Below are 13,284 nucleotides of genomic sequence, written 5' to 3'. Positions count from 1 at the left end.
TGACAGACTTGAAAGATAAGAAAATATACAAAATAATATAATAGTCATCCATGCGAGGACTCACTTGAAATCTATTTCCTCACTCTTGATTTTCTTATACAATATATTTACTTACTAGCTTGGAAGCGATAAAATTGCTGAAGCTATTTTTATGGGATTAAGAGAATCTTGTGTACAGCTATCAGAGCATTTCATATCGTTAACGATCATAAGTAGAGACACTATGAATGCGTAGTCCACGTTGGGATTGACCGAGACTTTGAAGCCACCATTATTCTCCACCTGTATTAAAGACACAAACACGCATGCATATATTATTACCTTAATATATTCAAAATTTACTACTTGTCATAAACATGCATCTAATTAACAAAATGAATAGTAATATACTTGGGTTACAATGGTAGGAGATTCCCCGACATAAACACTGCACGACCGTTTACTTCCATAAATGATCACTCTGAAGTCACTTTTCTCTTCGTCTCGGTTCTTTGCAAGGAACACGTTTAATTTTGTGATCCCACACGGAATCGTTGACGATTTCTTCATTTTCTTCACCCGAAATAGAAATTTTGATGAATCACTGCTTTCACCCTTGAAAACTTTGCATTCTTCCGAAGACTAATTAGAAACAATAAGTTATGAATATTTAAATTAGTCAAAATATTCATCAACCAAATGAAATCATAGTATAAAGGGGTACTTAACTATAGGAAAAAACACTTGCTGATATAGCAAAATACTTCATCTTACAGTTAGTTTAGTTCAGTGGAAAGAATGAAAAAGTAATTAATTAAGTTGAGTATGAGGAAGCAAACCTTCTTGTAGAAAGTGACGATGGGGTTTTTTGCATTATCATATAAGACGCGACGGTCGTGAAGTGTGAAAAAGGTATCTTCAATGTAGAAGAGACGATCATCGGTTTCACTGTAAGCGACTCTTTTCTCAGTATTAATTTGTAGAGTGATAGAGTGAGGAACACAGTAGGAAGGATTAATAACTAAGACTTTGTTTGCCATTGAAGAGTGAGGTGTTTTATGGACTCAAAGTGTTTTCTTGAACTATGTGTTGTATATCGTAATATATAGAGCACCACACAATTGAAGCTTATCGTTTCCAATGCAGTAGTCTATAGGTATATCTCATATACACGCCTCATATGTATAAATACGACTAAGTCAAGATTTTGACAGAAGCCGACACAAATAAGACGCAAGAATCAAATATGCATTACCACAATTAAGTGTGCATTTGGAGAGAACTCAATGAATGTTCACCAGAATTAAAGTTAGACTTAATATCACTACAAAAATAATTGTTTTTAGCGGGGTTATATATGGTGTTTCTGAGGTTTTTAATCCCCACTAATGGTTTTACCAGGGGTTTGAGATTCCCCTGGAAGTGCAAGCGTGGCTAACGGATTACCGGAGATTTTTAGCAACTCCTGGAAGTAGCGCAACTTACCGGGAGTTTCGAAAACCCCCATTAATACCTGGGGTTTCGAAAACCTCCATTAATGCTTGGGGTTCCGAAAACCCCCATTAATGCCTGGGGTTCTGAAAACCCCAGTAATGCACGGGGTTCTGAAAACCCCCAGTAATGCATGAGGTTCCGAAAACCCCCAGTAATGCATGGGGTTTACAAAAACTCCAGTAATGCATGGGGTTTCGAAAACCCCCGTTAATTCCTCGAAAACCCCTGTTAATACCAAAAAGTTAGTGCTCATATTATTATGACATTGCTATAATGCTAAAGTTGTACTTTCCTGATAATTGATTTGTTTAATTCATTATTTGAGTACGAAAAGAACCTTATTTTATAAAATTTCCTATTTATTACTTAACATTTTGGTATCAATCAATACAAATAAGCAAAACCTTCAATGCCACTTCAAAATAAGCAATCAATACAAATATTCATTCAAATGGTACCAATACAAATATTCATTCAAATGGTACCAGTAGAACTAGCAGTCATAATGCTCTTAACATAATAAGTGTTGGAGAGGTAGCATTTGAATGACAATGACATAATAAGCAATGCACTATCTACCTACAATAAAACCAAAATTAACCAAAAGTTTCCTAGAAGCATATTTGTTGACAAATTTCAAAAGTAAACGAAAAATATCATCTAATGCGGTGTTGGATGTTGATCATTTGTTTCTTCGTTAGGAACACTTCCTTGATCAGATACCTAACATATGAAAAATAATGATAATTAATAACTTTCCAAATAATAATATCAAACATATATTAATTTAATCAAGATTTAAATATTACCGTTGGTGCATGATGCACAGTAAAATCACGAGGCAACTCTCCTTGATAATTTTGTACCAAAAAAATAACCATTGCCTTCATTTCATTGAGTTGGGATGTCAATGTAGAAACCTATTTTAAAACACAAAATTAATTAAATTAATCAAAATAATCAAAATAGAGAAAATAATATTTTCTACTTTTGAAGAAACAAAATGGAGCTCTTTTGACAATCTTGGTTTACATAACATATTACTTTAAACATATTCAAACGTCAAATTTGATAAAAGTAATGCATCATGATCAAAACTAAAAAGTTAACCTGATTTTGTAACTGAGCATTAGAAGGATAACTTGAAGATGCTCCACTATATGAATGACCCTTGGAGCCAAACACTTTAGATGGGCAAGGACCCAAACCCAAACCCCTAACACGTCCACAGTGCTCTTGGCTTCCGAAAGCAAAAGCTAAGGAATCAGTACTTGATATTTCTTTTGATACAGATGATGATGATGTTGATTCATATACTTGAATTTTTTCCTACAAAGAACATAAGAAGAAACTAATTAAAATAACACAAAGTATGGTTGACAATTATAGACTTTATTAGAATTGAACTTACACTGATTTCCCTCGCTTCATCACTCACAAAGGCTCCATTAGCATGTTTATGTGTTGCTATCCATACCTCTCCTCTACTAACCTTGTGGCCACACTCTTTTTCCTATAAAATTAAAGAAAAAAAATATAACACATAAAGCCAAAAATTGAAACAAAAAGTTCACATCAAGATATGTAGTATTATCACCATTTCATCTCTTTTCCTTGCAATGCTCTTAGATCCACATGTGTGAGCAATGGTTTGCTTTGCCCTATTATCTTTATTTTTCAGAGCATGCTCCTAATCATCAACGTATAAAAATTAATAATCATTAACTTGAATGATGTTGATGAAAAATAGTTTCAATATACCTTTGTTTTTGAATTTAGTCGATAATCCACAAAAGAAGCCCAATGATCTCTATCTATTCCTGCTGGAACCATTGTGATCAATTCATCTCTAGTACGTGTTCCATCATTTCTAAGTTGCCACAATTCCTGTCGGTGGTCTCTCCACTTTATGTTAAGTGATTTGAGGATGTGGCTTATATGAACATCAGAATGGACATTAAACTTAGCCTTCAAAACATAAAACAGTTAAAATTAACAAGAGTTATAGTATAATTAAATCATACATTAAGCTTTTACAATGTTGACCTGAATAGTATTCTTAACTACGTCTTCTTTATAATCTTTAGGAATCTTCTTCCAACTAGAATAACTAATAGGAAGAGAATTAGAGTTTCTTGCAATGCTACCCAAGAATCTATTCAATAATGCTCCACCATCTACAATTGGTTGACCCTCATTATTCCACTGCACAACAATCCTTTCATTAGGAGGTAAATGCTACACATCATTGGTTCGTAGTTGTTGTTTTGTAATTCTCTTTCCTTGATCATCTACGGAATGTGAGAAAATAATTGTTACTAATTTATTATAAATACAAATATATGTATAATATATTATGTAGTACTTTGTATATAGTTGCTTACCAATGACATTAACAAACCATGCTCTTTTTCGGGTTGCAGGCCTTTGTTCATCTACTTGCAACTCAGTCTCCTCATTTTCTTCCTCTTCATTTTCAGAATATGAATGTGATGTAGTTGGTATTGTTGGTTAATATTTGTTTAATATTTTTCATTTTCTATTGTTACAAAATAATTAAATACCATTTGAAAGAATGATACGAATTATATGACAACTAGAAATGGAGATAAACATAACAGTTTTGAACCAAGGTGCAGTAAGCGTTGAGAGGTGTTTTTTATATGTATAATAATTTGTAACTGTATTAAAGATTGTCTGGTATTTCGCTTCCGATGACTAACCTAAATCAAAACAAGTAGTCTATGTTACCAATTTATATGCAAATTAAATTGTCAATCAAGTAAGTAGAAACACTAACATATATGTATATTTGAAAGGTTAAGATAAAGCATAAATCAACCATGGTTCTGTTTTAGGTTTGTCCTAAACTACTTCCAATTAAACTTCCTTTTAGGAACCCAACTTAATACACTATACCGGATAGTAAAAATAGTCCAAGAGTTAGAGATGCAATGTGCACTTTGAGAACATGGAACTTACAAGTTTTCATATGATCATATACATTTTGCAGGTTACGAAGACATTTCTTGTGCCATCTTTGCCAACTCTTGCAGTAGAGTTCATCAAAACATTAAGATGTTAAATTACTCAAAGTTATGAAGACCTTTTTTATGCCAAATCCCATAGTAGAGTTCTTAATAATGTTGAATGAGTGAGAGAAAAATGGAAATGAATAATCACAAGTATTACTTGGTAACTTCTTTGGATGGGTGCAACAGATTCTATTCTCCCCTTCAAGACTAGGAATGAGTTTATCAATTAACGGATGAAGCTTGTGAAAATCAGAACACACTTTAGCTTCCAAATGCTCAAGAATATCTTGATCAAAAGGATCAAACTTTACACCAGCTAGAAGTCTAGGTAAGTCAAGAATTCTAGTAGAAACACTAGGATATTTATATTTATTCTTGAAATAAAAGGCAAAACAGTAAGTATCAAATATTGTGCATATATATAATGCTGATTAGAAAACAATATAAAAGTGTATATGATTATAAAAATCTCCCTAAACAACATCTAAAAAAAAAAACTATTTTTCTGGTTGCAGAGGAGCATTCAATTCTCACCAAGAAAAGTGATTAACATTGAGTGAGGTCATTAAATTTTGAACAGAATGAGCATGTGAAAACTAATTCAGGGGTTGACCTTGCATGGCATTAAAATTTCATGATGACTTCATGACCTTTGGAATTAGGCAGCAAACGGTGATCAATTAGAGCACTGAGTTTGGGAATTAAAATATCCCACACTATTTCAAACACTACTCCACAAATCCAAAATGGCTTAGTGTCACAATACTACACCCATAATATACATTTACTAAACTTATCCCCAACAGAACCCTTCATTTTTTTATGCAGAAGCCACAAATTAACATTCACTCTTAAATTCACTATGTTTTGCATTCAAATATATATACAATAATTATTTGTAAAACATGAGATATATAAAACATGTTACAAAATGAAACATTTTTTTCTTAAACTTTGAAGGTTAGTGTTAGAAGTATTGGTGAAGTGTGAAAGGGTGAGAGAGTATTTAATGAGAACCCCATCTGAGATTGACCTTACACTAGAGGACTGAGAAACCTCTTCCTCTGTAATGTCCAATTACTAATATCTATTATTCAACATTGAATCCTCACCCTGCATGCCCCATTAAAATTTAGACCTTCTACAACTAATGTCTATGCATGCATATGCTTCTCTCTACCCACTTTTCATTTTCAATAATTCTCATTTTAGTTTCAAACTTACATGTTTTTCATTTCTATGCAAATTAAAAAATATATATCCACAGGGCAATGACATTTTAAACTCACCAACGCCACATGCCAGTACCCTTCCCAAACTTTTCTAAGAGGGAATCCATTCAATATAGTTCCTTATGATAATTTTCATTTATCTCTTATCTTACATAGTCATAAAATTATTGGACTTGTTAGTATAGCCATCTCAATAGTCAGTACAACTTAATCACACATATAGTAGAACAAAATGAAGCAAAACGTACCAGGAAGTTTGGACTTATAGCATTCTGTTATGGGAGAAAACTATGACAGGTACTAAGAAACAAATGAAGTAAAACGTTTATATAAACTAAGAAACAAGAAACTAAAAAAAATTGAAAAAGAAAGGAACAAAATATTACCAAAAATTCCCAAGAGGCTCTTCCAGAAAAGTTTCCCTTTAAGTTCTGGTATTTCTAATGCTGGAAATTGTAAGATTTTGAAACAAAGCATTAAAAGCCACAAAAGCCACAATCTTGAACTACCGAATGAAAGCAAAAACGATTCCATGGTGACAAATATTCACTGAAGTCTTGATATATTAGGTAACAAAACAATTCAAACTTGTGCACTTTTGAGACATGAATCCTATCCATTACCAATCTCAAGGAACATTCCTTGGCATATTCATAAGAAACACTTCTGATTTCTTTAAAAATATTATAAAATATGTGTAGTGCAGAAATATCACAAGCAAAGGGAAACTCAATGGTGGTTTGAATTCTATAGTTGCAGAGGTATATGGTTTGGTGTAATGTTCACAATTTGCAACCTTAATTTCATCAATAAATTAAAACTTTGATGCATAAAGTGACATGTCTGTATGCTAAGAATGAGACTCATCATTGGACAAGAAAAAGAAATGGCATTTTTTTTCTCTTTTTACCTTCAATTTGCTGAAGGGAAAAATGGGTTAGCGCACTCATGCCAACATAGTGTTCCTTTCCTAGGTGTCAACTAAGGAATTTCTGCTTAAATAACAGTAGCAGTCACATGGTGCCCTGGTCAAATAAATTTTGGTTTCTACTTTTTGAGTAAAAATTCTATCATATAACTTTTTTTTTAATTTATATATAATCTAAATTTGTTTGAAGCAGAAACTTATTATTTATTTTTCTCTTTAATATATTTATGAAAAGGTATATCTAAATACACCCATATACCTTATATTGTTGTCAGTAACATAAATTTATTAACTTTGGTCAATCATATATAATTTATTTCATATATAGATATATATTTGATCTCTTTTTGCTTTAGAAATTATGATAAATGTGTCGTATCCAACTCAAAGTGTCTGAGTTGATTACCTCATCCTAAGTTTATGGAAAGAATATAAGTTTTTATTTTTATACAGCATGTCCTATGAAAGGAATATATAACAGGCATTAAATATGGCTAGTTCTAAATTAAGGGTTAACTCTAAGAAAATATTTAATTGACACTTGTAGAAATATCTAAGTCTTCAAAAGGAAAAAAATCTCGTTAGAGTGTTAAAGAAAAATCCTAATGCACAGATTCAGTCTTATGCAGATTTTTTAGTCTTATGCAGAAGGCTAACTAATGTGGGTAGTAAAGCATTATGCTCCCTAACATGCAGTGTCAGAGGACTACCATCATCAAAAAACTCTAAGGTTTGGTTCCAACGAGGGTTGAGAGTTTTGTGTATAACCTGCCACATAGTGCCACACGCAGAAAAAAATCAAACCTTACAAGAGTGATACATCAAGAACATGCAATGCAACAGAAAAATGACATCTGGAGAGTGAAACATGTCGTAACAAATAAATGGAAAGGTACAATAAAAAAAATCTGAATGAAAAAACTAGAGATTTCCCCTCTAGAGAGTATTCTAAAAATTTTGACATAGTATATGTTAGCACTTATTAGTAGTCTTTTACCACAAATATAATCATCAATTAATGGCAGCCCAATGAAATTAAAAAAAGACAAGATAATTGTGACATAAGTATCACTACAGTCATAACCATCATCAGAATTCTAACCTTCGTCCTCCACTTCAAGTTCCCATAGTTCACCCTCAACACTTGTCCCTCGAAGATCGGCAACAATAAGGTCTCTGGCTTCAATCACAACAAGTTCTATCTAACCATTGGTTGAACCTTGTGTATATCAAAGGATTAGTACATGCTAGAGCTTGAAAAGAAAACACAGCAAGAGAAAACTCCGAATTAAATGAAAACGAAAGCAAAAAATCAAAAAGAGGAACATAATTAGGGCAAAATCAAAAGCAAAAAATCGAACGCAGTGGCAAATGAAATGAAAACGAAATCGAGATTGAAATGCTGGAAGACAAAATCGGAAGATCGAAAGAGAAAAATCAAAAGACGAAATAGGGAGATGAAGTATGAAAACGAAATTGGAAGCAAGGGAGAGCGATTTCGTTACCTCAAGCGGTGGAGAAGAATGTTCAATGGTGGTGGAGGACGGTGGAGGGTGGAAAACGGAGCTTCTCCTCTGAGACACGACCACGACAAAGGAAAGCACTGCACCTTGAGACGAGACACGACCACGACAAAGGAAAGCAAAGCAGCACTGCACTTGAGACAATTGTGTTTCTAAAACATTGAAATTTACAAAAGAAATAAAATGAAAAAGTTAATTAAAAATTGAATTTTACTGGGGTTGCTTAAAAAAACCCCGGTACTTAACTGGGGTTTTTAAAACCTCCGGTACATTAGATTTTTATGGAGGTTATTATAACCCCAACTAACTAACCCTTGTTAAAATTAAATATTTTTGTAGTGTATGTTTAACAAATGAAAAATATATCTCATTGTAAACACTCAATTTCATTCGAGTAATCAAAATTTATTTCTAAGATTTAGAAAAGAGAAAAATGTTAAAAAATGAAAAATATTATAGAAAAAATCAAAAAAATAAATAAATAAAGTCATATTTTTTGTTTGATTTTTTGAAAAGTTATGTACTCATTCATACATTTTCTTAAATTGGTACACATTCGTAATTTTGTCTGTGTTATTTACACACCTTTTAAGAAGGAAAATGTCTAATTAATTTTAAGAGTTAAGAAATTTGATTTTTATTTTTATTAATCTTTTTATTCCTACTGTTTTTATTTTTTATTTTTTATTTATAGAGAAACATCCCATAATTTCCTTCACCTCCCTTCTCAAATGAACCAAGTGTCTAACTTTATTTTTACTCACACCACCTTTATTACTCTTTTCAATCCTCTTTATAAATGGGTTAATAACCATGTTTCTACATTCACAATCCCTTTTTTTTTATCTTTTACAAAAATGATTTTTTGATAAATTTGTTGACAAAATTAACAAAATTACTATATAAAGCAAGTTTTTACTTTCTATTAAAGTTACAAAAATAAAATAATAAAATTTTAGAATTTTTTTAACAAAAATATGTTAGTATTATGGTGTTTGATTTAGTCCCACATCGCTTAGAATAGTGAGATGAAGTTCTCTATTTTACTATATAAGAGACTCTATGTAAAGCTTTAAAATACATCAGAAATGCAAATACTTCCTAGTGTAGTCGTGGACGTAGACATACACATTGTACGCCGAACCACGTTAAATTCTCGGTGTCTATTTTTCTCTCCTTTATTCTTTCCTTTATTGCCTTGTTCCTAACAATTGGTATCAAGAGTCATTTTTCTTAGTATGCTCTGTGGTTGCAGCATTGTCTAATCTTCCACATCAGAAAAGATTTGGTTTCTATTTTTCTTCTTGGGGATCTCAGTTTAGAGAAGTAGTGGGAGCTTTGGTCAAAAGCCGCAGCAAGAGCTTTGGTCAAAGGCAGCAGGAGCTTGTCAAAAGCAGCAGGAGCTTTCGTCAAAGCAGCAAGAGCAATGGCATTGGAATAAGGGAAGGTGAGGATTGAGAAGTTTGATGGCAGTGACTTCGGGTTCTGGAAGATGCAGATAGAGGACTACCTGTATCAAAAGAAGTTGTATCTACCCTTAACAGGGCAGAAGCCAACCGACATGGAGCAGGCAGAATAGGATTTGTTAGATCGGCAGACACTCGGTGTGATCCAATTGACATTAGCCAAGAATGTTGCGTTCAACATCATGAACGAGAACACAACCGTAGATTTGATGAAGGCATTGTCAAATATGTATGAGAAGCCATCTGCAGCCAATAAAGTGTATTTGATTCGCAAGCTAGTCAACCTAAAAATGGGTGAAGGTAACTCGATTACTAATTCATATTAGTGAATTCAATACAATTATTGCGCAGTTGACATCAGTGCAGATAACATTTGATGATGAGGTGAAAGCATTAATTTTATTATCATCTCTTCCGGAAAGTTAGAGTGCAATTGTTACTGCAGTTAGTAATTCTGCAAGTAATAGTAAGTTGAAGCTTGATAACATCCGTGACTTGATCTTAAGCGAAGATGTTCGCAGGAAAAGTTCAGGGGAATCTTCCAGTTCTAGTTCTGGTTCAGCATTGAGTACTGAAACTAGAGGAAGAAGTAGCCAGAAAGGTCGTAATCAAGGCCGAGGCAGATCAAAGTCTAGAGAGAAATCAAAACCAAAATTCCGGAATGATATCACTTGTTGGAATTGTCAGAAAAGGGGTCATTTTACAAATCAATGTAAGGCTCCAAGGAAGAACAACAACAGGCAAGATAGTGATCAATCAGCAAATGCAGCAACTGATGAAATTGAAGATGCACTATTATGTAGTCTAGATAGTTCTATTGACTCATGGATTATGGACTCAGGTGCGTCATTTCATATTACACCTTCCTTAGAATTATTATCTAACTATGTTCCAGGAAAGTTTGGGAAGGTCTACCTTGTATATGGAAAATCTCTTGATATTATAGGAAGAGGTGATATCAATATCAGAACCTCTAATGGAAGTGTGTGGACTTTGAACAATGTCAGACATATTCCTGCCTTAAAGAGAAACTTAATATCTATAAGGCAGTTGGATGATGAAGGTCATTACACCACCTTTGGAGATGGACATTGGAAAGTAGTGAAAGGTAATCTTGTTGTTGCTCGTGGAAAGAAGCGAGGATCTCTTTACATGATTGCAGATGAGGATATGATATCAATTGCAGAAGTTGGCAACAGTTCCTCTTTGTGGCATCAGAGGCTTGGACATATGAGTGAGAAAGGAATGAAGCTCATGGTCTCAAAAGGTAAAATACCTAACTTGAAGCATGTTGACGTTGGACCTTGCGAACATTGTATCTTTCGAAAGTAGAAAAAGGTTAGCTTCTCCAAAACAAGTAAGTCGTCTAAAGTTGAAAGACTAGCACTAGTGCATACAGATGTTTGGGGGCCAGCTCCAGTGAAATCTCTTAGAGGTTCACAGTATTACGTAACCTTCATTGATGACTCTACAAGAAAGATATGGGTTTATTTTCTTAAAAATAAATCTTATGTGTTTTCTGTGTTTAAAAGGTGGAAACAGGAGGTTGAGACTCAAACAGGTTTAAAGATTAAATGTTTGAAGTCTGATAATGGTGGAGAATATGACAGTAATCAATTCAAGGAGTTTTGTTCAGAGAATGGGATCAGAATGATCAAGACCGTTCCAGGAACACTAGAACAAAACGGTGTGGCAGAAAGAATAAACAGAACCTTGAATGAGAGAGCAAGATGTATGAGAATCCAGTCAGGATTACCCAAGGTATTTTGGGCAGATGCAATAAGCACAACAGCCTATCTCATAAACAGAGGACCATCAGTTCCTTTAGGCTATCAATTACCTGAAGAAGTATGGTCTGGAAATGAGGTAAACCTTTCACATCTGAAAGTTTTTTGGTTGTGCTTCATATATTTTGTTGAACTCTAATAGTAGAGATAAATTGGACCCTAAGGCAAAGCGATGCTATTTCATTGGCTATGGATCTGACATGTATGGCTACAGGTTTTGGGATGACCAAAACAAGAAAATTATCAGAAGTAGAAATGTTACTTTTAATGAAAACATGTTCTATAAGGACAGAACTGTAGAATTTGGAAATAAAAAGCCAGAGTAGGTATCATTAGAAGAAATTTCAGAAAGTGATGTAGCCAACAGAAGGCAGAATACATAAGTAGAGCCTAAGTCAGAGCCCGAGTCAGAGTTTGGGTCAGAACCTGAACAGATAGTAGAGTCAGTAACTCCTGAATTACCGACTAAAAGGTCTAGCAGAACAATTGTAGCACCACAAAGGTACTCCCCTTCATTGCATTACTTGTTGTTGATTGATGCTGGTGAGCCAGAGCATTTTGCTGAGGCTACGCAGGGAGGTGAATCTATTAAGTGGGAGCTAGCAATGGAAGATGAGATAAAGTCTCTTCAGAAGAATAAGACATGGTCTTTAACCAAGCTTCCAGAAGGAAAGAAGGTTTTGCAAAACAGGTGGGTCTATCGGTTAAAAGAATAACCAAATGGCAGCAAACGATATAAGGCCAGACTCGTAGTGAAATGGTTCCAACAGAGACAAGGAATTGATTTCACAGAATTTTCTCTCCTATTGTCAAGATGACTACCATCAGAGTTATCTTGAGTATAGTAGCTGCAGAAAATCTTCATCTGGAGCAGTTAGATGTGAAAACTGCATTCCTACATGGAGATCTTGAGGAAGAAATCTTTATGGCACAACCAAAAGGTTTTGAAGTACAAGGCAAAGAGAATCATGTATGCGAGCTTCATAAAAGTTTGTATGGGTTGAAACAAACACCGCGACAATGGTATAAGAAGTTTAATGAGTTTATGAGAAACTCAGGATTTCACATATGTGAAGAAGATCATTGTTGTTACGTCAAGAAATATGTTGATAGTTATATCATTCTTGTCTTGTATGTTGATGACATGTTGATTGCTGGTGCTAATATGGCAGAAATTGACATGTTGAAGAAACAATTGTTAGAAAATTTTGAAATGAAGGATCTTGGTCCAGCCAAGCAAATTCTTGGTATGAGAATTTCCAGGGATAGATATAAAGGTATTCTAAATTTATCTCAGGAAAAATATATAGAAAAATTGCTTAGCAGGTTTAATGTTGGAAATGCTAAAACTAGGAATACACCTTTGGGAACTCACTTAAAGTTCTCAAAAAGGCAATCTTCTCAGACAGAGGAAGAAGAAAATCACATGTCTAAAGTGCCATATGCATCTGCAGTAGGGAGCTTGATGTATGCTATGGTTTGCACCAGACCTGATATAGCACATGCAGTGGGAGTTGTGAGCAGGTTTCTATCCAATCCCGGAAATGAGCATTGAGAAGGCGTGAAGTGGATATTGAGATATTTGAAGGGCATTTCAAAGATGCATTTGTCCTTTAAAAGAAGTAATCTCACTATGCAGATTTGGGAGGTGATTTGGATGGTAGAAAGAGCACAACAGGTTATATTTTTACGTTGGGTGGCACAGCTATCAGTTGCAAGTCCAAACTTCAAGGAAGAGTCTCCCTTTCAACCACTGAAGCTGAATATATAGCTATCTCATAAGCAGCAAAAGAGATGATATGGTTGAAGAATCTTCTAAAAGAATTAGGAAAAGGGCAAG

At 33.9% G+C, this 13,284-nt stretch overlaps 2 protein-coding genes across 2 annotated transcripts; both read right to left on the bottom strand.

Moving 5' to 3' along the window:
• Positions 1-8: 8 nt before the first annotated feature.
• On the bottom strand, positions 9-1,114 carry LOC114184075 (protein LURP-one-related 15-like). Its single transcript, XM_028071315.1, has 3 exons — positions 819-1,114; positions 391-621; positions 9-282 (listed from the first exon to the last, which is right to left on the bottom strand). Exons 1-3 carry the CDS (start codon positions 1,017-1,019, stop codon positions 115-117), a joined length of 600 nt encoding a protein of 199 aa, XP_027927116.1. The 5' UTR covers positions 1,020-1,114; the 3' UTR covers positions 9-114.
• Positions 1,115-2,048: 934 nt separating this feature from the next.
• Positions 2,049-3,636, bottom strand: LOC114185887. The gene is made up of 7 exons (XM_028073828.1): positions 3,520-3,636; positions 3,235-3,441; positions 3,071-3,163; positions 2,885-2,986; positions 2,584-2,802; positions 2,283-2,393; positions 2,049-2,196 (listed from the first exon to the last, which is right to left on the bottom strand). The coding sequence occupies exons 2-7, from the start codon at positions 3,304-3,306 to the stop codon at positions 2,134-2,136; spliced, it is 660 nt and encodes a 219-aa protein (XP_027929629.1). The 5' UTR covers positions 3,307-3,441; positions 3,520-3,636; the 3' UTR covers positions 2,049-2,133.
• Between the last annotated feature and the right edge of the window lie 9,648 nt (positions 3,637-13,284).

This window comes from Vigna unguiculata, chromosome 5 (assembly GCF_004118075.2).
Source record: "Vigna unguiculata cultivar IT97K-499-35 chromosome 5, ASM411807v1, whole genome shotgun sequence".
In the NCBI taxonomy this organism is placed as follows: domain Eukaryota; kingdom Viridiplantae; phylum Streptophyta; class Magnoliopsida; order Fabales; family Fabaceae; genus Vigna; species Vigna unguiculata.
Note: the sequence above shows the minus strand (reverse complement) of the source record. Positions and strands in the feature narration are given on the sequence as shown.